This window comes from Hyla sarda, chromosome 9, assembly GCF_029499605.1.
Source record: "Hyla sarda isolate aHylSar1 chromosome 9, aHylSar1.hap1, whole genome shotgun sequence".
Taxonomy (NCBI): Eukaryota; Metazoa; Chordata; class Amphibia; order Anura; family Hylidae; genus Hyla; species Hyla sarda.
In genome coordinates, this window is record NC_079197.1 from 9,512,765 (window position 1) to 9,539,344 (window position 26,580).

Sequence of the window (26,580 nt, forward strand, 5' to 3'; positions counted from 1 at the left end):
CAGGAGAGCTCTGTGCAGAAAGCTGCGCAGTCTGTGGGTTCCGTGTGTGTTCTCTTAGTTATAAATAGGATTTAAAGAATAGATGCGGAGATGGCCTCGGGCACACTGTCACTGGCAGGACTGTAAACTGACTGTACGGCTCTCTCTACCCCCTCTTTCTGTACCCTGTGAAGGTTCAGATTCATAAATTTTCCTATTTTTCCTCTTTTTCTTTTCATTTTCCCATCTGTTTGTCCAGCCTTCACATGACCCCTACACTTGATAGCCCCGATCAGTCTTCGTCATGTCTCCCTATTGAGCCCAGTTTATCATTCAGCCCTCAAACCCCTTGTTCTGTTAATGCATGGACCTTTTTTTAATGCCTTCTCTTCTTGTTCTACACAGACAGCTCCCAAACATACGTTATTGGATATTGCCTGAATGACAGAGACAACAGGATTTTCAGTCCTCCTTGGAGGGGATCTCAGAAAGATATGGGACCGCCACCTTCGCCCAGAGCACTTTTCTTTTTCATCCTATTGCATAGGGGAGTTGAGGCCCAGCAGAATACTCAGCCTCATTCGATTAAGATAGATGGGGACATCACTTTAGGAGGCCTGTTTCCGGTCCATGCAAAAGGACCTGCTGGAGTCCCTTGTGGAGAAATAAAGAAGGAAGCTGGGATTCATCGAATGGAAGCTATGCTATATGCGCTGGATCAAATTAATGGGGATCCCGAACTCCTTCCTAATCTGACACTAGGGGCGCGTATTTTAGACACATGCTCTCGGGACACCTATGCTCTGGAACAGTCACTTACATTTGTTCAAGCTCTGATCCAAAAGGACACCTCTGACATTCGGTGTTCCAATGGAGAACCTGCCATCCTCAGCCGTCCAGAGAAAGTTGTTGGAGTTATCGGAGCCTCTGCCAGTTCAGTCTCCATCATGGTGGCCAATGTGCTGAGACTGTTTGCCGTAAGAAATTCTTTATCATTCTGTTTTAATATATGTCCTTCAGCAGCCTTGAGGGGAAATAAGGTTCTCCTCACATGTTAAAGTCTTCTGTCAAATATATCCCAAAATAATTGCCGGATTCTTACCACTGATGGAAGACTTTAAATGGGCACTGTCATTTGCAAAATCTTTTTAAATATAATATAGATAATATAATTATATTTATATTTGTGATATATATTGGGTAAAAAAAAATTAAAAATGGGTTCTGTACACTGGGGACAAGCAGGGCTTTGTATACTGAGGACAAGCAGGGCTCTGTACATTGAGGACAAGCAGGGCCCTGTACACTGAGGACAAGCAGGGCTCTGTACACTGAGGACAAGCGGGGCTCTGTACACTGAGGACAAGCAGGGCTTTGTATACTGAGGACAAGCAGGGCTCTGTACATTGAGGACAAGCAGGGCCCTGTACACCGAGGACAAGCAGGGCCCTGTACACCGAGGACAAGCAGGGCCCTGTACACTGAGGACAAGCAGGGCTCTGTACACTGAGGACAAGCGGGTCTCTGTACACTGAGGACAAGCGGGTCTCTGTACACTGAGGACAAGCGGGGCTCTGTACACTGAGGACAAGCAGGGCCCTGTACACTGAGGACAAGCAGGGCTCTGTACACTGAGGATAAGCGGGGCTCTGTACACTGAGGACAAGCAGGGCTCTGTACACTGAGGACAAGCAGGGCTCTGTACACTGAGTACAAGCAGGGCTTTGTACACTGAGGACAAGCAGGGCTCTGTACACTGAGGACAAGCAGGGCTCTGTACACTGAGGACAAGCAGGGCTCTGTACACTGAGGCTCTATGACACCCCCCTGGCTCACACAGCAGGTTGATTGACAAGCCAGGAGTCTGCACAGAGCCCTGCTTGTCCTGTCCACACATCCTGTATTTTGTCTCCCCACAGAGACACACAGGCAATAGCTTCAGGGTTAAGACAACACATGTTTTAACAAATGTATATTACAGGTGTGCATATAATCTTATTATCTGCATTATATAAAAAGTTTTTACAAATAATGCTTTAACATATGGTATACAGTGGCATATGTTGTCCATTGACTCCCATGCTTAAAAGTCATATACATTTTTCCAGGGTGCCTCTGCATATAAAAGCATAGCTGCATATTTATCAAGACCTGTGTAGTTTATTTATTTTTTTTAATAAGGAAGCAATCTGATTGGTTGCCTTGGGCAACTGCTCCCCTTATCCTTTGCACAGGTTTTAATCAGTTCCCGGAGCATGTTTGCTGCGGGTCTGATTACCGGCGACCACGGGGCCGGCGGCATGTGACGTCACGCCTCCGCCCCCGTGTGACATCACGCTCCGCCCCTCAATGCAAGCCTATGGGAGGGAACACGAACGCTGCATCTCTGCCTCTCCCATAGAGATACACGGAGGAGGCGGGTCAGCTGTGGCGTCATGCTGTAGCCAACACGCCTCCTGCATGGGGAGAGCTCTGATGGGACCCTGTACAGGAGATCCCTGGGGGTCCCAGCATTCAGACCCCCACAATCAGACCCTTAGAATAGAAGACAGAAGATAAGTTGTATTAGGGTTTGTTCATACTGAGGAATTCTTGAAGAATTCAAGCTGAAAAATTTCCATCCGGAATGCAGTCTTTTCATTTTGCGCAGAAAATGACTTAAAGGGGTACTCCGGCGCTAAGACATCTTATCCCCTATCCAAAAGATAAGGGATAAGATGCCTGATCGCGGGGGTCCCGCCGCTGGGGACCCCCTTGATCTTCCATGCCGCACCTGATTACTGGTGATCATGGGGACGGAGCATAGTGATGTCACGGCTCTGCCCCATGTGACATCACACTCCGCCCCCTCAATGCAAGACTATGTGAGGGGGCGTGACAGCTGTCACGCCCCCTCCCATAGGCTTGCATTGAGGGGCGGAGCGTGACGTCACATGGTAGCGGAGGTGGTAATCAGACCCGGAGCGAACATGCTCCAGGGACTGATTGTAACATGGTGCTGCGTGCAAGATCACGGGGGTCCCCAGCGGCGGGACCCCCGCGATCAGGCATCTTATCCCCTATCCTTTGGATAGGGGATGAGATGTCTAAGCGCCGGAGTACCCCTTTAAAATATAACTTTTATTATTCCTTTAAAAGCTCAAAAAAAGAAGAAACCTAGTTATTTGTAGACTGCAATAGTATGTACAGACCATTAAAATGATTGGGCCCACCACCGTATACGTCTGCATTGTTTCCCAGCATATACTGGCTCAAACATGGTGTGAATCCAACCTTAGATGAGGTGCCAGGGCTTATTTTATACTATGCTGCTAGTTATGGTGGATAGGCAATGCTGAATTGTGACCTTGACCTCTTAGGATCCGTTACATCACCTTTCACTTCATGAAGTTATTTGTTATGTCTGATTTATATTCTGGTCTGGTTGCGCAGCCTTTAGAACCTTCCTGTGCTGTTTTGTGAATAAGTTCTAGGAAAAGAAAGCAAAATTATATTTTTTTCCATGTTGTTTCTGCAACTTGGCTATTGATTTTTATTTTCCTTTCAGCAACAGCACAACAGCTGTTTTCTGAGCAGAATGGCTAAAATATATGATATTCTTCCTTAAAAGGAATCTGTCAGCTGTATTTACTGCTAAGAGCTGCAGAAACTATAAGGCTCGGTTCACACTACGGAATTTCCGCCTGCAATTCGGCTTTGAAATTGCAGGCAGAAATTCTGCTTGCTAAAATGTCTAGTGTAGTGAATGGGTTTCCGTTCACAAATTCACACTTTGTGAAGCGGAATTTGTGAACGGAAAATCCGCTTGGAAATTTCTGCCTGAAGAATGGCGTTGCTCATTCTTCAGGCGGAAATACTCGCAGAACACATTGCAATCTATTGAAGACTGCAGTGTCTGCGCGGTCCTACCGCCGACTGATTCAATCGGCGCTGGCCGCAGTCGGAATCTCTGGGCGGGAACTTTCTGCCCGGAGGTTCCATAGTGTGAACCTAGCCTAAAAGTGAACTGTACCTTTTCTGGAGCTGAAAGTGGCTGCCAAACTTATACAATCTTTTTATTTCTCAGCCAAATGTCAAGGAGGCAAAGCTTAGCTGCTAAAGTGTCCCTGTGACACACCCCTTTGCCTGTCCTCACCTCCCAGCGCCTTCTTGGTTGATGTGAAGAGCCCTTTATGTCAGCAAGGAGGCTTGCCAGGCTGTGTCACTTAAAGGGGTACTCCCGTGGAAAACTTTTTTTTTTTTTTTTAAATCAACTGGTGCCAGAAAGTTAAACAGATTTGTAAATCCCTTCTATTAAAAAATCTTAATCCTTCCAGTACTTTTTAGGGGCTGTATACTAAAGAGAAATCCAAAAAAGAAATGCATTTCCTCTGATGTCATGAACACAGTGCTCTCTGCTGACCTCTGCTGTCCATTTTAGGAACTGTCTAGAGCAGCATATGTTTGCTATGGGGATTTTCTCCTGCTCTGGACAGTTCCTAAAATGGACAGCAGAGGTCAGCAGAGAGCACTGTGGTCATGACATCAGAGGAAATGCATTTCTTTTTTGGATTTCTCAGAGTAGAAGTAAATCCCCATAGCAAACCTCTCCTGCTCTGGACAGTTCCTGACATGGACAGAGGTGTCAGCAGAGAGCACTGTGGTCAGACTGAAAGGAAATTCTAAAAAAGGAAATAACTTCCTGTGGATCATACAGCCCCTAAAAAGTACTGGAAGGATTAAGATTTTTAATAGAAGTGATTTACAAATCTGTTTAACTTTCTGGCACCGGTTGATTAAAAAAAAACGTTTTCCACGGGAGTACCCCTTTAAGCAACTGAGCTCCGCCTCCTTGACACTTGTCTAATAAATAAAAAGGGGATTTTATATGTTTGGCAGCTGGCCATTTCAAAAAAGGTGCAGTTTACTCTTATACCCAAACAGCTATCTGCAGTTCTTATCAGCAAATACAGCTGACAGTGACACCTAAAATGTCTGTTTTATCCAGTGTATATGTAAGTGTGGTAATACAACATTTACATGCTGTCATAGTATCATGGTAATACTGATCCTTATTCATGTAAGCTCAATGAATATCTGTGCCCCTGTAACAGGAATATTACATTCCTAAAGAGGACCTATGGGTAGTATATTTTGATTCTACATCCCTGTTCCTGAGATATAGGAATTTTACTATTTGGTTGACTATGTTCGCTTTTCCCTTAATAGTCAGATTGGTAGGAACTGTGGAAATGGGTGTTGGGTCAGAGGAGTGTAAGCCTAAAGTACACCTTTTCAACTTTATTTTCACACCCCCAATGCCAGATTTACATCCCTCACCCTAATATTCACATCCCCCAAGGTTAGCATTCACCCCTATTTGAAATTAAGTTCACACCTGTCTGCCTGTTCAAGTAAAAGGGGAATTAGGGTACCCAAGATCATGGTATAAAAAGAGTAAAACAAAAAAATGTATTGACCACATGTCGTATTTTAAAGGGGTACTCCGGTGGAAAACTTTATTTATTTTATTTTATTTTTTTAAATCAAATGGTGCCAGAAAGTTAAACAGATTTGTAAATTACTTCTATTAAAAAAAAAATCTTAATCCTTCCAGTACTTATTAGCTGCTGAATACTACAGAGGAAATTCTTTTCTTTTTGGAATACATTGCTCTCTGCTGACATCACGAGCACAGTGCTCTCTGCTGACATCTCTGTCCATTTTAAGAACTGTAAGGAGAGTAGGAGAAAATCCCCATAGCAAACATATGCTGCTCTGGACAGTTCCTAAAATGGACAGAGATTCAGCAGCTAATAAGTACTGGAAGGATTAAGATTTTTTTAGAGAAATAATTTACAAATCTGTTTAACTTTCTGGCACCAGTTGATTATAAAAAAAAAAGTTTTCCAACGGAGTACCCCTATAAAGGACTTTTAACTCCTTACCGCAAAACGACATACCTGGCACATCGGGATACAGGCTGGAATGTAAGACGTGCGCTCACAAGCTGAGCGCGCTTCACGCCCGTCAGCAGCCAGCACTTGTTGCTATTGACCAACATCAGCTTATCAATTGATCAAAAGTGAATGTGGCATTTAAAATAGCAAAGCAATCATGGAGTGCTGATTGGCTACTGTTGCCTGAACTAGGCTAAGCTTGTACAAGCTGCCTCAGGTAGCCTGTGCTAGCAGAGAGCAGATTTAACTGATCAATGCTGTGCATATCATTTATCAGTATGAGCAATCGATTGATTGCCTATAGACGTCCCCGAGGAGGATTCAAAGAGTGCATGAAAAAATATTAAATATTAAAGGTGATGTGATGTCCCAGTACAGGACATGGCCCTACACTATACTTAGGCCCTGTCAGGTTGAGTCCCTCAGTGACCTGGGGCTCTCCTGTAGTGTCGCCCCTGCTGTTATTTATTGTAATAGAATTGTAGTCAGTGTATTAAAGGGGTATTCCAGGATTTTTTTTTTTTGACTATGCTACAGGGGCTGTAAAGTTAGTGTAGTTCATAATATAGTGTCTGAACCTGTGTGTGATGGTTTTCTCACAATTCTTCTGTGATTTTCACTCCAATATTTATTTTTAACTACATACAAAATGACTGTTGTCTCAGATTTTGCCCACGTTGCAATATGGCCGAGACATTACATCACTAGTCAGCTGATGACAGGGAGCCTGTCCGCTTCAGTGGGTGGAGCGATCGCTTGGTGGGAGAGAGATCAATCTGCAACTAATGCAACAGCTGTAGGCACCCTGATTGAAAACCACAGGTCTTTTGAATGGATGCAGCTCATTTATGTTTCAATGGGTGGGGCGGCTTATGTGTGGGAGGGAGGAAGATGGAATTATGGGATTTGTAGGCAAAGAAGAAAACTCAAAAAGGAAATACCAGTTCACAAAAAGCTAGCCACAGTGTTATGGTAATCTCACAACATAGCCATTTAGCCCCAAGACAAGCGCAGATCCTTCCTAAGCATGTCCATTACTGTCTGCCAGGTACATACTAAAATCACCTTATGGTGGAGAACCCCTTTAATGTATAGTCAGTATAAAGGACCTTTGGAGGACTCCAGTAAATGTCTAAAGGACCTGTGAAATGTCACATGTTATGTTATGTTTTCACATGATGTTACCCAGAGGGCACCAGTTTAACACCTGACCTGCAGCTTGACCAATGGGCCTTGGCTCAGCCCCCCTCTATATAAGGGGGCGGCCATTACAATTCTTTCTCTTAGCTCTTATGCTCCCTGCTGAGGAACAGCAAACACCAAAGATCTCTGTGCTAATGTCCAGCACCTGGAAGGCCTCCAATCTACAGTCATTCCAGTAAGTCCAAGTCTATGTCTGCTGTCACTACTACCTATAGTCAAGTCCAGCCTAAGGTCACGATTCTAAAGTCTATTACAAGTCTAATTGGTCCCAGCAAGCTGCGAGGTCCTTCGGTGTTCCTGACCACCTCTCTGGGATTCTGGCCTAGCTGGGAAGATAATAAGACCTGTCTTAACTCAGTAAAGCCTCCGTTAAACCATAATTGGTTGTGGACTCTCCTTTCACTGCCTAGCCATTGGAATAGCAGAGATACTGTTCATGTGGTTCCGGTACCCAAAAACCACTCTGGCGTCACGAACATTATGGGTTAATAACACCTTGCCCCTGGGGTTAATACCATCAGGCCCCTCCACCTACACTGCTACAGCCCGTGGTCCCACCATCACCGCGGGTCACCACAGTGATACAAACTGGGTATCATTATACAGTGATCCCTCAACATACGATAGTAATCCGTTCCAAATGAACCATCGTTTGTTGAAACCATCGTATGTTGAGGGATCCGTGCAATGTAAAGTATAGGACAGTGGTCTACAACCTGCTGACCTCCAGATGTTGCAAAACAACAACTCCCAGCATTCCCGGACAGCCGTTGGCTGTCCGGGCATGCTGGGAGTTGTAGTTTTGCAACATCTGGAGGTCCTCAGGTTGAAGACCACTGGTATTGACCCGCTGCTCCGGACCGTCACCGCTGCCCTGGATGTCGCCCTCCATCGCTGTCGCTGCGTCCCCGGGGTGTCCCCGACGCTCCGGAAAGGTCTCTGCTGCCTGTGAACGTTGCTCTTCGTCGCCGCCATCACGTCACTACGCACGACGCTCCTATTGGATGACGAGACGGCGTGCGCGGCGACCTGATGACGACGATGGAGAGCGCCGGCGATGCAGGGGATCCCGAAGAGGACGCACCGGAGCCCCGAGGACAGGTAAGTGATCGTCAGCGGAGCACACGGGGCACCGTAAACGGCTATCCGGTGGCAGCTGAAGCAGTCTGCGCTGCCGGATAGCCGTTTATGCGATGGCCCCGACATACAGAAGCATCGTATGTTGATGCTGCCTCTGAGAGACCATCGTATGTTGAAATGATCGTATGTCGGGGCCATCGTAGGTAGGAGGGTCACTGTAATCATAGTGACCTACAGCAAACAGATAACATGTCAGAAGACATAGAGAAAAGATTTTTAATGCAACAATGACAACTGGTTGTCTTAGAAATGAGTTAATGTTTTAGCAAAAAACAAATAATAAAAATGTTAGTTTTTTTTTATGAAGAGAGATATATATGCCTTAGGGGGAACCCAACATTATTTATATCTTACCATATGTCTATAGAAGTTATTGGAAGCTCTAAGAGGAGGAGGCATTTTGCATGGCTAGGATGCACATAAACTGTCGACCTCATTGCAGTGAAGGAGCGCACTCATCTTGTTTGCTAATGGAGCAGAGAAATGAGGGAGGTATAATATTCTAGGATTAACAGATATAGAGGGAGAGGGGCTGGAATAGAGTAGTAGACTCATCTGGTCCTTGGATTGCATGGCGCCATCTTTCTACATTCAGTTACAGCAGATCTGAAACAAACTTCTACTCTAAGGTGAAATGCAGAAGACATCACGTACATCCATGAGCACATGTAAGAATGTCTAAACGAAGACTGTGAGACAGTACATGACCAGTGCGCTGCACTGTTTTGATGGCTTTTTCCGCTCGGAAAGACACTAAGGGGGGGGGGGGGGGGGGGGTAATAAATAAATAGAATCAGTGAAAATGTTGACCATAGCAACAAATCAGAGCTCATTACATTTTACCAGATTTGCTGGTTAATATATGAAACCTGAGTTGTGATTCGTCGCTTTGGGCAAAACCAGTCAGTTTTTATTTATTCCCCGCACTACCTTTTCATCCATACTTCCACGAGTGGCTATTAACCCTTTACATGCCCACTGTCAAAGTTATAGTAGACAACAGGTGAGGACTTCCAAGGGGCGGTGGGGGTATCGGCGCTGGCCAAGATCGGACACGTCCGGTGAGTAAAAGATAAATAATAAAAAATCTTTTACTCACCGGACGTGTCCGATCTTGGCCAGCGCCGATACCCCCACCACCACTTGGAAGTCCTCACCTGTTGAATATTGCCCAGGTCGGGGAGGCTGCAGACCAGATATACTCTCAGACCACGCAGACCATTGTTGTGTGTGAGTTCACACAACCGCCTTCGGTAAGGTTTTTTTTACCACTTTAAATTGGACCCTTGAGTGGCGGTTTTACGCTATGGAGCGCTAAAGTTATAGTAGAGAAGACGAAGCTTTAATGCAGCATACCAGGTAACAAACAGGTGGGAGGAGGGAGGCGGGGAGCGTACACCAGGACAGGCTGTTTCACTCCGGAAATGGCGCTTCTTCAAGCTGGTTTCCGGCGTGAAACAGCCTGTCCTGGTGTACGCTCCCCGCCTCCTTCCACCTGTTTGTTACCTGGAATGCTGCATTAAAGCTTCGTTGCCCATGGTGAGTGCCGTCTCTTTGCTTCTTTTCGCATACATTGTTCTCTATACGGACTTTGCACCTCCCATATGGACATCCTTACGGGGTTCCACGCGCACTCCACCACAGCTTTACATTACTGACGCCGCAGCCTTAATCCTGCTGTGCCGGGACACTCCACATCTTGTTTTGCACGATAGTAGAGAAGAGACTTCCAAGAAATGGATGGGATTTTAAGGGCACTGACCCGGACCAGAAGTATCAGGTTAAAACAGGCAGGTTTATTCAGGTATCAAACAATGCAACGTGTTTCACCGCGCTTGCGCGGCTTCATCAGGCGTATCTGATGAAGCCGCGCAAGCACGGTGAAACGCGTTGCATTGTTTGATACCTGAATAAACCTGCCTGTTTTAACCTGATACTTCTGGTCCGGGTCAGCGCCGTTAAAACCCATCCATTTCTTGGAAGTCTCTTCTCTACTATAATTGTCGTGATTGGGAAGGCTGCAGACCTGGTATTGAGACCTACTCACGCTTACCATTCTTGTGTGTGGGGATACACAACCACCCTTGGTAAGAGTCTCTAGTTATTTTACTGGCTTACCCAAAGGTGTTTTTACGCTATGGAGCGCTCTCCTTTTTATCTTTGACACTGTCAGTTGACAGTGCCATCTAAATGCCTGTTAGAATTGGCGATAAAGTGGTTTGCGTCAGCCCCCTGCAACACGATTGTGGGGAGCTGGTATATCTCCATGGCAGCCCGAGGCCTTGCCTAACCTTCAGTGTCTGCTGGTGATCTTCTGTTCATGGAGCCTGCCTGTTTTCTTTCCCCAATTTCCTGCGTTTTGCTTTTTTTCCCAATTTCCCCTCACAAATAATTTTCTTTCAGTTTTGCAGCATATTTTCTGAAAAAATGTAAGGGGTACTCCGGTGAAAAACTTTTTTTTTTTTTTAAATCAACTGGTGCCAGAAAGTAAAACAGATTTGTAAATGACTTCTATTAAAAAATCTTAATCCTTCCTGTACTTATTAGCTGCTGAATACTACAGCGGAAATTCTTTTCTTTTTGAAACACAGAGCTCTCTGCTGACATCACAAGCACAGTGCTCTCTGCTGACATCTCTGTCCATTTTAAGAACTGTCCAGAACAGCATATGTTTGCTATGGGGATTTCCTTTTACCCTGAACAGTTCCTAAAAATGGACAGAGATGTCAGCAGAGAGCACTGTGCTCGTGATGTCAGCAGAGAGCTCTGTGTTTCAAACGGAAAATAATTTCCACTGTAGTATTCAGCAGCTAATAAGTACAGGAAGGATTAAGATTTTTTAATAGAAGTAATTTACAAATCTGTTTAACTTTCTGGCACCAGTTGATTTTTTTTTTTTTTAAGTTTTTCACCGGAGTACCCCTTTAAGGATGTCATTACAAAGTAGAAAGTGCAAATGGTCTAGCAAAAAAAAAAAAAAAAAAACAAGCACTCAAATGGGTCTGTAAATAGAAAAATAAAAAGAGTTATGGCTCTTAAAAGGCAAGGAGGAAAAAAATAAAAACCGCTTGGTGCCTATTGTGGTGCAAAAAAACATTTTCTTCATAGGTCTTTTTTTTTTGCTAGGTTTCTCCTCTACTGCCTCCTTTCTGCTTATAGAAGGGTCTGTTGTCACAATCAAAATGAAATTCTAACAAAGGAGCTCTAATGGGTATATCTGTAACCCTTTCCTCTTCTCTCCTGAATATAAAGTGCCATACATATAACATTGCCATGTGGTTGTTACTGTATAGAGTCCCTTTATAGAGTTCCTGTATAGCAGTGGTCTTCAACCTGCGGACCTCCAGATGTTGCAAAACTACAACTCCCAGCATGCCCGGACAGCCAACGGCTGTCCGGGCATGCTGGGAGTTGTAGTTTTGCAACATCTGGAGGTCCGCAGGTTGAAGACCACTGCTGTATAGAGTCTCTGGTTCCTTATTACAGAACAGGAGATATCAGTTTACATTACATAAGAGATCTCTAGTACAGTCATGTGCATGATGGATTAGGCTACTGAAGTATGGATTAGTCAGTCTATGCAAAACATTTATCAATTCTCTTATGCACATAAAATAATTACAGTACAGTAATACACTTAACCTAATCTTTATTGAGTTGGTGTTTTAATTTTGCTGTATAGGTTGCATAGGTACATGGGGTAATATTGAATCTTAAAGGGGTATTCCAGGATTTTTTTTTTATTTGACTATGCTACAGGGGCTGTAAAGTTAGTGTAGTCCATAATATAGTGTCTGTACCTGTATGTGACGGTTTTCTCACAATTCTTCTGTGATGTTCACCCCAATATTTATTTTTAACAGAATACACAATGACTGTTGTCTCAGATTTTTCCCAGGTTGCAATGCGGCCGAGACCTGACATCACTAGTCAGCTGATGACAGGGAGCCTGTCTGCTTCAATGGGTGGAGGGATCGCTTGGTGGGGGAGAGATCAATCTGCAACTAATGCAACAGCTGTAGGCACCCTGATTGAAAACCACAGGTCTTTTGAATGGATTCAGCTCATTTATGTTTCAATGGGTGGGGTGGCTGATGTGTGGGAGGGAGGAAAATGGAATTCTGGGATTTGTAGGCAAAGAAGGAAACTCAAACAGGAAATACCAGTTAACAAAAAGCTAGCCACAGTGTTATGGCGATCTCATGACATAGCCATTTAGCCCCAAGAAAAGCGCAGATCCTTCCTAAGCATGTCCATTACTATCTATCAGGTACGTACTAAAATCACCTTAGGCTGGATAACCCCTTTAAATTCGAAGCAGCCATAACTATTTGTATGTTAAAATTATATTAAGAGCAATTTATAAATATTATAATATTATTATTGAAATGACTCCTTTTACAAGCAGATGGGATAAGCAGGGAGGGTAATGGTGATAATAAATCCCTTGTAGGGGCCATCAGCACTGGTATACGTCAGCCTCTCTACCTTGTATGGATTGTTAACCCTATGTGCTGACAGACGCTATAGTAGTCCCTGTGCCTTATTTCCAGTATGTAATGAATTTGCAATCAGACTATTAACGAAGATATATCTACCGTATTTTTCGCCGTATAAGACGCACTTTTTCTTCCCCAAAACTGGGGGGGGGGGGAAAGTTGGTGTGACTTATACGGCGAATACACATTAAAACCCTGTCCTATCGCGGCGGTCCCTGCGGCCATCAACGGCCGGGACCCACGGCTAATACAGGACATCACCGATCGCGGTGATGCCCTGTATTAACCCTTCAGACGCGGTGATCAAAGCTGACCGCCGCGTCTGAAGGGAAAGTGACACTAACCCGGCTGCACCGCGAGGGACCTTACCTGCCTCATCGGTGTCTGCTCCGTGCGGGTATCTCCTGCATGACCGGCGCTCTCCTTCGTCATCATCACGTCGTCCCGTCATCCAATAGGAGCGGCGTGCGTAGCGACGTGATGGCGGTGACAGAGAGCGAGGATACCGGGTAGCAGAGACGTTCCGGAGCGACTGGGACACCCCAGGGACGCGTCGACGGCGATGGAGGGCGACATCCAGGGCAGTGGTGACGAGTGGTGACGGGTCCGGAGCGGCGGGGACACGTGAGTATTACCTCCTATACCAGTGGTCTTCAACCATGCGGACCTCCAGATGTTGCAAAACTACAACTCCTGGCATGCCCGGACAGCCAACGGCTGTCCGGGCATGCTAGGAGTTGTAGTTTTGCAACATCTGGAAGTCCGCTGGTTGAAGATCACTGTCCTATACTTTACATTGTATTTTAGATCTTCCTCCTTTAAAATTGGGTGCGTCTTATATGCCGGAGCGTCCTATATGGCGAAAAATGCGGTAAATAATTTGTATGTGTTTAGTCGCCTTTAGCATGGTGCGGTACCCCAGCAACTGGTTCTATTGTCTTATACTTGAAATAGCAGTCACATTAGAGATTGTTTACATCTTTGGTAGTGAAACTGAAATACATTTGTTTTGAAATTCTAATCTGACGTTGAACACTTTTGTGCGATTGTGACAGACATTTCTATATCATTACCATTGTCATAAGTAAAGACAGTAAGGACTCTCGGTGTTTACAATGCTTACATGGTAATTCACTGTCCTGCCATCTAACATGTCTACTCCTTAGGACCACTTTAAATGTAGCTATTAGTTTTCCTATCCTAAAAGCCTCAGAATGTGGTAACACAAATGATGCAAACAAAATACCCCCTACTAAGCTTCCATAAATATTTCCTTTGATGGGGTGGACACTCACCAAAGGAGGTGCTCCCTACTTGGTTTCTATGGGCAATTGGTCAACTTTTCCTCTGCGCAGATTCTGATAACTAAACAGACAACCTTTCATGTTCTGACATTGTTTACATATTTATGCCTTCATCCAAGGTTAAATGGGGGCTGTCATTAAAAAATAAAGTAAACCTTCTGATGTGTCGTAGAGACATATCAAAAGTTTTTATTGGTCAGAGTCTATCGAGAGAACAAGCCGGGAGAAGTCTGCGCGAAGTGTCATGTGACCAGGACATACTTACAATGTAAGTCTATGGGGCCATCTAGGTCTTCTAGACACAGAGCTGGGAGAGGAGTACAGTGTCCGTAAGACATGTCAAACATTTTTATTAATTGACAGGTATGCTGTAATATAGTCTCGCATTAAACATTACCCAAAATAGATTGCAACCACATCTGCAATATTACATAATAGCAGCACCAAGCAGGTGGAGTCTCACTACTCTAAAATCTTCACAGATAATACTCTCGCCCCTTCCATGTGACCAGAAAATACACTCACTGGGCCATTTCTATAACCAGACTTGCAATCAGATCTTGAATTTGTTGCTCAAAAGACTATGTTGTATATAAAACCAGTCCATCTGGGGCCGACTATGCGTTTCTACCTCCTCTATCAGCCTCTACATCAATTGCCCCTGAGGCTATCCTTTCCCACCTTTTCACCTTGTGCTGCCCAGAAACCCCAGTTTCAAGCCATATTGCCTCCTTCATGCTCTCTCTGCTGCTCATTAAAAGGGTACTCCGGCCCTAAGACATCTTATCCCCTATCCAAAGGATAGTAGATAAGATGTCTGACCGCGGGGGTCCAACCCCTGGGGACCCCCGCAATCCTGCATTTGGCACCCACCTCTTTGAGCTGCACGCTGCGCTGCCAGCTCACAAACTGCCGGGTGCCGACCACGGGGCCGGAGTATCATGATGTCACGACTCCGCACCCGTGTTACGTCACGCCCCGCCCCCGCTATGCAAGTCTATGATGAGAGGGTAGTAGTACTATCTGTGCCTCCATCATTTACTGTCATTTAATAGGGAAGCAGTGCTATCAGGACCTACAAAATTTACAGGGAGCCAAGTTGCGGGACAAATTGTACTTTTTAATACTGTGCAAATTAGTTTTTGATAGCTTTCTTTCTTTTTTTTTTTGGTTTTTTTGTAAGCAGCTGAACAAAATACAGTCTATTTTTAGAGTGTTCAATGTGGAATAAATAATGAGATAATTTTATAGCTCAGGTTATTATGGGCATGGTATTATCAATAATATGTATTCTTATATTTCTATGTTTTGGATAAAAAAAAAACATTTTGTAAGGGGGAAATATATATATAGTTTTTAATGTAGGATGGCAGTATATATATTTTTTTTAAATAAAATTAAAATAAATTGTTGCAGTCAACATTCCCAATACACCAGAGATCATTCTTTTCTATATGTTTCTTATGGCCCAATCTTGCTATAAAAAATCCTTGGCCAGGCACCTCCTCCAAGCAGATCTTTGGCTCACCCCACACTGGAGGACTGCTTTGTGGAAGAACTACTGTCTGGATCCCCTAGTGATGTGGACTGCTACAGCACTACATGGACCCTTGTTTCTATTACTATGCCATTTTATTGAATTGTTACTGTTTATTTGATCTTCTTTTGAGCCATTCCTCAGGCACCTTTGCCTTTACTGTGGTGCACTTTTAAGGCCAAATCTGCCCTGCTAACAAAATGCGTATAGTGGTCATTAAGAGGTTAATGGAGACAACCCAGTGTATGCGTTAAATGGAGAAAATAAGTGTTAATAGAATCTTAGATCTTGGGCTGTGATTAATGAAGGTCGTTAAAACAAAGCCACCTAACATTATACATAAAGCATGTGAAAACTGGGCTTTGCTTGTAAACCTTTACAGAGTTTGTGAGAAGAGGGATCCCTATGATCAGTGTATAGTCGGTGAGCCTTTCAACTACAAAGAATTGAGTGGTACCATTTCGCATATAATTTTCAGTTCTTCCATCTCTTTCAGATTCCACAAATAAGTTATGCCTCCACCGCCCCAGAGCTCAGTGACAATAACCGATATGATTTCTTTTCCCGTGTGGTGCCGCCTGACTCCTATCAGGCACAAGCCATGGTGGACATTGTTAAGGCCCTTGGATGGAACTATGTGTCCACTCTGGCATCCGAAGGCAACTATGGGGAAAGCGGAGTAGAAGCCTTTGTACAGATCTCTCGTGAAGCTGGTGAGTGCCTACATTCAAGACAAGTAAACCTTCAGCATAGAAAATGAACACACTGTAATAATCTTTATTGATATAGCAATAAAATCTTGACAAACAATTCAACAGTTCAAACAGAAGGAGTGAGGGCCCTGCTCACAAGAGATTACAATTTAGTAGGAAGTAGGGGTGAAACAAGATGCGACATAGTTAAAACAATGTAGTAAAAGTCAGTCATCCATGCAGTATCTGTGTATGCACATCTGTAAACTGTATTAGTATGCAGAAACCCCCTTTACAGTACTTCTTAGGATGTGTTCACACTACGTTTGTAGTGTACGGTTGCTGGATCCGGTTGGGAGGGGCGAAAACCGGCCGCTCCTGTATCCCAGCCGGATCTGGCCCGAACCCCATTCATTTCAATGAACCGCCCGGAGTATATCATGGTTTTAGGTCCGGTCAGAAAACCGTGTACGGGGCAAAAATGAGACAACTGGAGTCAGCGTTTGACTCCGGTCGGTTCATTGAAATGAATGGGGTTCAGGCCAGATCCGGCTGGGATATGGGAGCGGACGGTTTTCACCCCTCCAAACCGGATCCAGCAACCGTACACTACAAAGGTAGTGTGAACACACCCTTAGACCCTCTTCCCCAAATGAAGGGATGAGGTTCTGAGAAATAATGTAGGAGAGCAAACCAAGATGAATTTGACTTAAGCACTTTAAAAGGCCTAGCAACTTAATTTTTATTTTTAGTGCACTCTTAAAATTGTGGATATTGGCAATCAGATGGTTACCTTTTCATATGGTGCTAGAGCCACTATAAGAATAAAAAGGATTAATCACCTATCTAGCAGTTCCTGCTGTGATGTCTTTCGCGTGTTACACTTGCTACTTTCGAGATGGACTTGTTTTAGCAATGATGGCCAACACAGCCAATCACTGGTCACAGCTGCATTGCCTCATTGATTGGCTTAGCCGTCACTACTAAGATTGTCTTGAAAATAGCAAGCAGAGTGAGGAGTGGGGGACCAGAGGACTTAACAATGGCAGCTGTGGGGGACCCATCTCAGTGAGTATGCCATTATTTAATTTTAATAGCGGTCCAAGCACAATATCAAAAATCTAACAATAAGGTGGGTATGAGTGGCACCACTGGTGGTATAGGACACAAACACTCGTACTACCGGAATACAAAAGGATACACTCCGTGGACTATCAGATATAGAATAGTAGAAACCAATTGTAAGTGTATATAATATAACCAAAGAAAAGTAATCCTGCATTAACCGCACGGGCTCTGTATATTCGGCTCCTTTCAGGGATATTCCATCCACGCCTCCGGCCGGAAGAAGCGAATAATCCCTGTGCGTGAAACCGCTGGCAGTCGCCTTTGAGTGCCCCACACCAAGCACACCTGCCAGTCGGATGGAATATCCCTGAAAGGAGCCGAATATACAGAGCCCGCGCGGTGAGTGCAGGATTACTTTTCTTTGGTTATACAATATCAAGAATATATACCTATATATATAATATAGCTATTGAAGCTGGATCCAACTCTGCTTTCTTCTCTACATTCTCGGTGTTGTCCAGCACCTGGATCCGTGCTCCGGTTGTCCAGGCGGGGTGAGCTGGTTTGGACTTTCTGTTTCAAGAATATATACCGTATTTTCCACCGTATAAGACGCACTTTTTCTTCCCCAAAACTGGGGGGGGGGGGGGGGGGGGAAAGTTGGTGCGTCTTATACGGCGAATACACATTAAATTCCTGTCCTATCGTGGCGGTCCCTGCGGCCATCAACGCCCGGGACCCGTGGCTAATACAGGACATCATCGCGGTGATCAAAGCTGACTGCCGCATCTGAAGGGAAAGGGACACTAACCCGGCTGCACCGGGAGGGACCTTACCTGCCTCCTCGGTGTTTGCTCCGTGCCGGGATCCCCTGCATGGCCGGCGTTCTCCTTCGTCGTCATCACGTCGTCACGCACGCTGTCCCGTCATCTAATTGGAGCAGGGTGCGTAGCGATGTGATGGCGGCGACGGACGTGAGGATACCTGGCAGCAGAGACATTCCGGAGCGATGGGGACACCCCGGGGACGCGGTGCCAGCGATGGAGGTCGACATCCAGGGCAGCGGTGACGGGTCCGGAGCGGCGGGGACATATGTGTATTACCTCCTATACCAGTGGTCTTCAACCTGCGGACCTCCAGATGTTGCAAAACTACAACTCCTGGCATGCCCGGACAGCCAACGGCGGTTCTGGCATGCCGGGAGTTGTAGTTTTGCAACATCTGGAGGTCCGCTGGTTGAAGATCACTGTCTTATACTTTACATTGTATTCTAGATTTTCCTCCTTTAAAATTGGGTGCGTCTAATATGCCGGAGCGTCCTATATGGTGAAAAATACGGGTACATTCAGGAAAAGCCCCTTTAGGTTTAAGTTTGTAGTTTGCAGAATGTGGAGGCCAGGTGGTAGACATAGCTCAAGAAAAAGATGTATCCTAAAGTGAATGGACAACCAAGGCACAAGGTAGAACCAGGAGAACAGAAAGTGAGCATGACTGCTGCATTGAAGAAAGGAAGATTGGAAAGGGAAGAGTTTGGAGAAAGGAAAACAAAATAGTTTTCAGTCACAGTAGTCAGGATGACAATGTATCAGAGCAACAATAGGAGCTTTGGCTCTTTCCACAGTAGGAAAAGGGTGGATTTTGGAAATATGTTGATGTTTTTATTACAGACATACCATGTATTTACCTTGTCTTACAGGGGGTGTTTGTATTGCTCAGTCTATCAAAATTCCACGGGAGCCTCGTCCCGGAGAGTTTGATAAAGTGATACGACGGCTGATGGAGACGCCTAATGCCAGAGGCATCATTATTTTTGCCAATGAGGATGACATCAAGTAAGTGTTACTTTATTGCAGTTAACTTTTGATATAGCTGTTTTTTAGGGCTCTTTTAGATGGGCCGACCAATACCTGTCATAAGAATGGTACTCATTTATGGAGCATTTTACACGTCAGTTGTCGTGTAGGTAGGGCCACATAAATGATCGCTGGATTGTTCGTGTAGCTCTTCACTTTCATCATATTTGGCAGCACATTCCCCCTTTACACAGGGCAATATGCGACCGGCTAACAATGATTTTTAGGTCTTCATAACAATAATTTTGTTATTTATTGGAAAAAAAAATGTTCCTCCAAGCTTCTATTTGGCTGATAGTCGACCCATGTAAAAGGCCCTTTAGTCATATATCTTTGTGGGGAAAGTTGTTTAACAGTCAGTATGGCCACCATTATAGTACTTGTTTTTGTAAACCAGTTCTTAGAATTAACCAACAATGTTCAGTGGTCTCAGCACTGCTCAACCAACCCCTTATTGAGCTATACCGATAGACATCAGATGCCAGTGCTGCTACGCTATAACAGTTCAATATGAATCCACACAAATAAGAAAGAAAGAAAGCGGAGCACCGACCATGTAGAAACAGGTAGGACTTCAGGCAACAGTCCATGTCCACAGACCATTGCCCGAAGTCCTCGCTGTGAGTCCACTCCCCCGCATTATGTACCTGGAATAAAGATTTTCCTGCATTGAATATGACACGGTCAGTGCTCCACTTTCTTTCTTTCTTATTTGTGTGTATTCTTTTCTTCTTATACATGGAGAATCCCCACTATGATGTGATTTTCGATTTTCTGTCTGTTTGTCTTTAACTAATGAAATAATTTATTCTCCTAGACGTGTCTTAGAGGCAGCCCACCGTGCCAATCAGACTGGCCATTTTTTGTGGGTGGGTTCAGACAGCTGGGGGTCCAAGACATCTCCTATTCTGGGTCTGGAAGAAGTAGCTGAAGGCGCGGTGACTATTCTGCCAAAAAGAGCGTCTATTGATGGTAAGTAAATGGTGTCCTTAAGGGGTACATTTATAATATTTTCTTTTGACAATGTGATCTTGACATTCATTTTTTTTCATTTTAGGATTTGATCAGTATTTTATCAGTCGTACACTGGAAAACAATCGACGCAATATATGGTTTGCAGAATTTTGGGAAGATGATTTTAAATGTAAATTGACCCGATCTGCTCAACCAGAAGAGACCAGGAGAAAGTGCACTGGTATTGTGATAATTTCTTCTATGGCATATAATAGGTATTTGACGGCAGTTTATCTATTCCATCTCTCCTATATTTTCTACTGTTACATAATGCTGACTAGTTATTGTAAACTAATTTACACTTCTTTAACTTGACCCTCTAAGGCAGGGGTCTCAAACTCAAATTATCTGGGGACCACTGGAGGTAGAGGCTGGGTGAGGCTGGGCCGCATGCGCCCCTCACATATAATGCCCCCATCATGCGCACCTCACCTATAATGCCCCCATAATGCTCACCTCACATATAATGCCCCCATAATGCTCACCTCACATATAATGCCCCCATCATCCGCCCCTCACATATAATGCCCCAATCGTGTGCCCCTCACATATAATGCCCCCATCATGCCCCCCTCACATATGATGCCCCTATCATGCCCCCAGATAGATATGACCCCCATCAGGTAGGGCTCCCCAGTAGGTACAGAGGCCCCCATCTAGATATGACCCCCATCAGGTAGGGCTCCCCTGTATGTACAGAGGCCCCCAGATAGATATGATCCCCATCAGGTAGGGCTCCCCAGTAGGTACAGAAGCCCCCAGATAGATATGATCCCCATCAGGTAGGGCTCCCCAGTAGGTATAGAGACCACAGATAGATATGATCCCCATCACTGTTGGGGGTAATATCTATCTGGGGGCCTGTCTACCTACTGGGGAGCCCTACCTGATGGGGGTCATATCTATATGGGGGCTTGTGTACCTACTGGGGAGCCCTACCTGATGATCAGGTAGGGGTTCCCAATAGGTGTACAGGCCCCCAGATAGATATTACTCCCGGCAGGTAGGGCTCCTATTTAAACAATTATGCCCCCTAAGACTATAGGTTAGCCCCTGGTGATAAGCAGGTCCTCCCTTATTAGGCAAGTAATTAGGCAAGTTAAGCTAAGTTTCACAGCTACAGTACTTACATCTCCCAGCTGCAGCCGAAAATGAGACTTCTTTGCTGGGATGCGCGTGTTAGGTGACGTCATCACATGCGCCGCGCAGGACGTCAGTGTCCCGGCATCCTGCACTACCTGAAGAAATCACCTGCCCGGCGCCCGGGCTGCAAAATTTCGTTCCACGGGCCGGGAGTTTGAGACCGCAGCTCTAAGGGCACTCCGTGCTCTGTTTAGCTACTGAATAACATAATTAAAGGAGTAGTCCGGCGCGCATTTTTCTCATTTTATCCCATCCGGGCTGCAAAATAAAAGAAAACAAACTTTCTCTTACCTGCCAACGAGCCCCCGGAGCTCCGGTACACTCCGGTACAGGTGTTCGGTCCCTGGGCTGTATTCTTCTTACTTCCTGTTAGCCTGGCAAGTCACACGGAGCTTCAGCCTATCACCGGCCGCAGTGATGTCCCGCCTCGGCCAGTGATAGGCTGAAGCTACGTGTGACGTGCCGGGCTAACAGGAAGTAAGAAGAATACAGCCCGGGGACCGAACACCTGTACCGGAGCTCCGGGGGCTCGTTGGCAGGTAAGAGAAAGTTTGTTTTCTTTTATTTTGCAGCCCGGACGGGATAAAATGAGAAAAATGCGCGCCGGACTACTCCTTTAAAATGTAACCATGTGGAAGGCAAAGGACAAATACATTTTTATTTACATTATTGGAGTGACAGTGGCTGCCACAAGTAATCGAGGATCAAGTGTGCAAGGTTAAATTATCTTGGCAGAAGATTGTTTAGTGGGCACATGTACTGCGTCCAAACAGCGCACAAACATGTTAGGGCACATGTGATCCAGTGTTTAAAAATCCTCACCTAAAACACAGCAGATGACTTTATAGTTGGGCTGATGGATCACACCAAATGTGGCCACGACCACAACCAGAAGTCCATCTCGGATGGATTTCTGGTAACTGCTGTTGTCATTTAGCTCTAGGCTTAGGCTCCAAGTGCTAAATAATTAAAGAAAATCAGGATAATTAGGATTATTATGCAAATTAAGTACAGACTAGAGTGTCTCCAATATCACATAAATAAAAAAAGAGAGGAGGGTCAATTTAAAGAAAAAGAATTTTGTTTAATTTCTTTTTTGTATTGTAATGGATACTAGTGCGGGAAAGTACGTGACCATTTTTGGTTCGGAATGTGGTGGTCGTTTTTCATGCCCATTTAACCAGCGACCTGGCTTATTTAGGGTATTTATTTTTTTCTGCAGGAGAAGAGAGGATCGCCAGAGACTCCATTTATGAACAAGAGGGAAAAGTCCAGTTTGTCATTGATGCCGTGTATGCCATGGCATATGCCTTACACAATATGCACGTTGACCTTTGTCCTGGAAGCCTTGGGGTTTGTGAGAGGATGGATCCTATGGATGGACGGCTACTCTTACAGTACATCCGCAGAGTTAATTTTAATGGCAAGAATCAGTCTATCATTCATTGTACCCATGCTTGTCTTTGATCATTGCTGTGTGCGAGTGTGGGGTTGGCAAACTCTGACCCATGGGGAAGGGTAATCAGAAGTTATCATTCCGAAACACCATAGCAACAGCTGTATAATTGTAACATAAGGGAAGACATTAGACCACGGCTTAGACCGTGATCCTGACCTTGTGGTATTAGGTTGGTTATTAGCACCGAGGAAGGTCCTGGCAAGCTCAGATTTCCTGTCATTATTTGTAAAACAAGAGTGACCCAGAGGGCGAGTTGCTTCTTGGCCACCTTGCCATTCATTTGGCTGATATTTCATGGAATATTAGTTCTGCTCATGTGAACAAAGGTATGTTAGTTGCTAAAATTAAAGGGAACCTCTCCTGTTGAAAATGCAGTCCAGTCTGCAGGCACCATGTTATAGAGCAGGAGGAGCAAAACAGATTAATATATTCGGTAGTTTTGTGGGCAGAGTTCCTGGATACCTACCTATTTTTCGCCCTATAGGACGCACCGGCATATAAGGTGCAAAATCTAGAAAAAAAAGATTCTGAACCCAACAGTGATCTTCAACCTGCGGACCTCCAGATGTTGCAAAACTACAACTCCCAGCATGCCCGGACAGCCGTTGGCTGTCCGGGCATGCCAGGAGTTGTAGTTTTGCAACATCTGGAGGTCCGCAGGTTGAAGACCACTGGTATAGGAGGTAATACTCATATGTCCCCGCCGCTCCGGACCCGTCACCGCTGCCCTGGATGTCGACCTCCATCGCTGGCACCGCGTCCCCGGGGTGTCCCCGTCGCTCCGGAATGTCTCTGCTGCCAGGTATCCTCATGTCCGTCGCCGCCATCACATCGCTACGCACCCTGCTCCAATTAGATGACGGGACAGCGTGCGTGACGACGTGATGACGACGAAGGAGAACGCCGGCCAACGGCTGTCCGGGCATGCTGGGAGTTGTAGTTTTGCAACATCTGGAGGTCCGCAGGTATAGGAGGTATAGGAGGTAATTCTCACGTGTCCCCGCCGCTCCGGACCCGTCACCGCTCGTCACCGCTGCCCTGGATGTCGCTTCATCGCTGTCGCCACGTCCCTGTGGTGTCCCTGACACTCCGGACGTCTTCTTCCCCGGGATCCATGCTCTCCGTCGCCGTCATCACGTCGCTACGCACACCGCTCCTATTGGAGGACGGGATGGCGTGCGCGACGACGTGATGGCGACGAAGGAGAGCGCCGGCCATGCAGGGGATCCCGGCACGGAGCAGACACCGAGGAGGAAGGTAAGGTCCCTCCCGGTGTCCTGTAAGCTGTTTGGGACGCCGCGATTTCACTGCGACGGTCCCGAACAGCCCGACTGAACAGCCGGGTTAGTGTCATTTTCGCTTCAGACGCGGCGGTCAGCTTTGATCACTGCATCTGAAGTGTTAATACAGGGCATCACCGCGATCGGTGATGTCCTGTATTAGCCGCGGGTCCCGGCCGTTGATGGCCGCAGGGACCGCCGCGATAGGTGTGTATTCGCCGTATAAGACGCACCAACTTTTTCCCCCCAGTTTTGAGGAAGAAAAAGTGCGTCTTATACGGCGAAAAATACGGTATTTCTTCATAGAAATCTCTGCTCATTCTGGGCTATGTAGTCAAGTGGGCGGTCCTATTCGGTGACTGACAGCTCTCTATGCACACACTTATACACAGATAGCTGTCAGTCAGTGAGTTGGACCGCCCACATGACTACTAAGCCCATAATGAGCAGAGATTTCCTGGCACTTTCCCCATATACAGTAACTACTGTATATATCAACCTGTTCAGCCCTTTCTCCTTTATAACATCAGGCCTGCAGATTAGACTGCATTTTCAAAGTGACAGGTTCCCTTTAAAAATAGGGCTTTTCCCCAAATATAAAAAATCTACAGCGGCTCCAAATTTTCCTTTCCTGTTGTTAAAAATTCTATTTATCTTTATGACAATAATATTAACAGTAACATTGTCACAGTGGTTTTCATCAAATTTTACCAGACTAGATTTAGGGTGGGTTCACACCACGATTTTGCTATACGTATGCAACCGCACAGAAATCCGTACCCATAGACTTCCCATTCAAAACCGTATGCACCATATTGTATACGGTTGTCTCCGTTTTTCAAACCACACGTTTTTTTACTTTTTTTTTTTCTGGACAGAAAACCGTGGCCTACCACGGTTTTTGGTCCGGGTGAAAAACTGTATTAAACCGGGTGAAAACCCGTATACGTTTTTTTTAACATGGGGAACTGTACAGACCTGTATGTGCATACGGTTCCATCCAATTTTCACCATACGGTTTTTGACTTTCCACATTTTTTTTTTCTTGGAATTTCAATCAAACAAGTGAAACTTTATTCATAATGGAGTGAAAAGTTCAAAACGTATACTTTTTTTTTTCTTAAAAAATGAATGCAACCCGACATCATTTTTTCAAACCGTATACAGATAAAAATTTGTGCACATGTTTTGATACAGTTTAGTCAGGTTTTGAGGAATCCGTTTTTTGTTTTTTTTAATCTAAAACCTGATACAGGAACCGTATAGCAAAATTGCGGTGTGAACCCAGCCTTACAGAAATACATTCAAGTAAATCCACAAAGGCTTTGCAGAATACAGAAAACATATCCATACTCCCTTATTAACCCAACGGACCGCACTAATGATCCAGGTTATGTAAATGAGCGCTGATCACAGAGATTAGCGCTCAGTTTCCTGCCCCATCAGCTCATGTAAAAGATCCTTTAGTTATGTAGTAAGGTACATCCTCTGCCATAGCTGGGTGGTATCTCTAGTACCTAGGTGTCTAACCTGCGGACCTCCAATAGTTTGCAAAACTACAATTCCCAGCATGCCCGGACAGCCAACGGCTGTCCGGGCATGCTGGGAGTTGTAGTTTTGCAACAGGTTGAAGATCACTGGTGTACTGGATGCCCACTGACTTATTCACTAGAGCAGTGTTTCCTAACCAGGGTGCCTCCAGCTGATGCACAACTACGACTCCAAGCCAAAGGCTGTAAGGTAATCCTCTGCCATAGCTGGGTGGTATCTCTAGTACCTAGGTGTCTAACCTGCGGCCCTCCAATAGTTTGCAAAACTACAACTCCCAGCATGCCTGGACAGCCAACTCCCAGCATGCCCGGACAGCCAACTCCCAGCATGCCCAGACAGCCAACTCCCAGCATGCCCAGACAGCCAACTCTCAGCATGCCCGGACAGCCAACTCCCAGCATGCCCAGACAGCCAACTCTCAGCATGCCCGGACAGCCAACTCCCAGCATGCCCAGACAGCCAACTCCCAGCATGCCCAGACAGCCAACTCTCAGCATGCCCGGACAGCCAACTCCCAGCTTGCCCAGACAGCCAACTCCCAGCATGCCCGGACAGCCAACTCCCAGCATGCCCGGACAGCCAACTCCCAGCATGCCCGGACAGCCAACTCCCAGCATGCCCGGACAGCCAACTCCCAGCATGCCCGGACAGCCAACTCCCAGCATGCCCGGACAGACAACTCCCAGCATGCCCGGACAGACAACTCCCAGCATGCCCAGACAGCCAACTCCCAGCATGCCCGGACAGCCAACTCCCAGCATGCCCGGACAGCCAACTCCCAGCATGCCCGGACAGCCAACTCCCAGCATGCCCGGACAGCCAACTCCCAGCATGCCCGGACAGCCAACTCCCAGCATGCCCAGACAGCCAACTCCCAGCATGCCCAGACAGCCAACTCCCAGCATGCCCGGACAGCCAA

General features: G+C 45.6%; 1 protein-coding gene across 3 annotated transcripts in view; it reads left to right on the top strand.

Annotated features, from left to right (window-relative positions):
• Positions 1–26,580, top strand: part of LOC130290674 (metabotropic glutamate receptor 6-like) — a 75,916-nt gene that overhangs the window by 31,224 nt on the left and 18,112 nt on the right. For all 3 annotated transcript variants that reach the window (XM_056538623.1, XM_056538624.1, XM_056538622.1), the window contains exons 3-8: positions 385–956; positions 16,098–16,314; positions 19,058–19,193; positions 20,032–20,186; positions 20,272–20,409; positions 22,594–22,794. In XM_056538623.1, coding sequence (XP_056394598.1) covers positions 474–956; positions 16,098–16,314; positions 19,058–19,193; positions 20,032–20,186; positions 20,272–20,409; positions 22,594–22,794 — 1,330 coding nt within the window. In that variant the 5' untranslated portion in view covers positions 385–473. The remainder of the gene's footprint in view (positions 1–384; positions 957–16,097; positions 16,315–19,057; positions 19,194–20,031; positions 20,187–20,271; positions 20,410–22,593; positions 22,795–26,580) is intronic.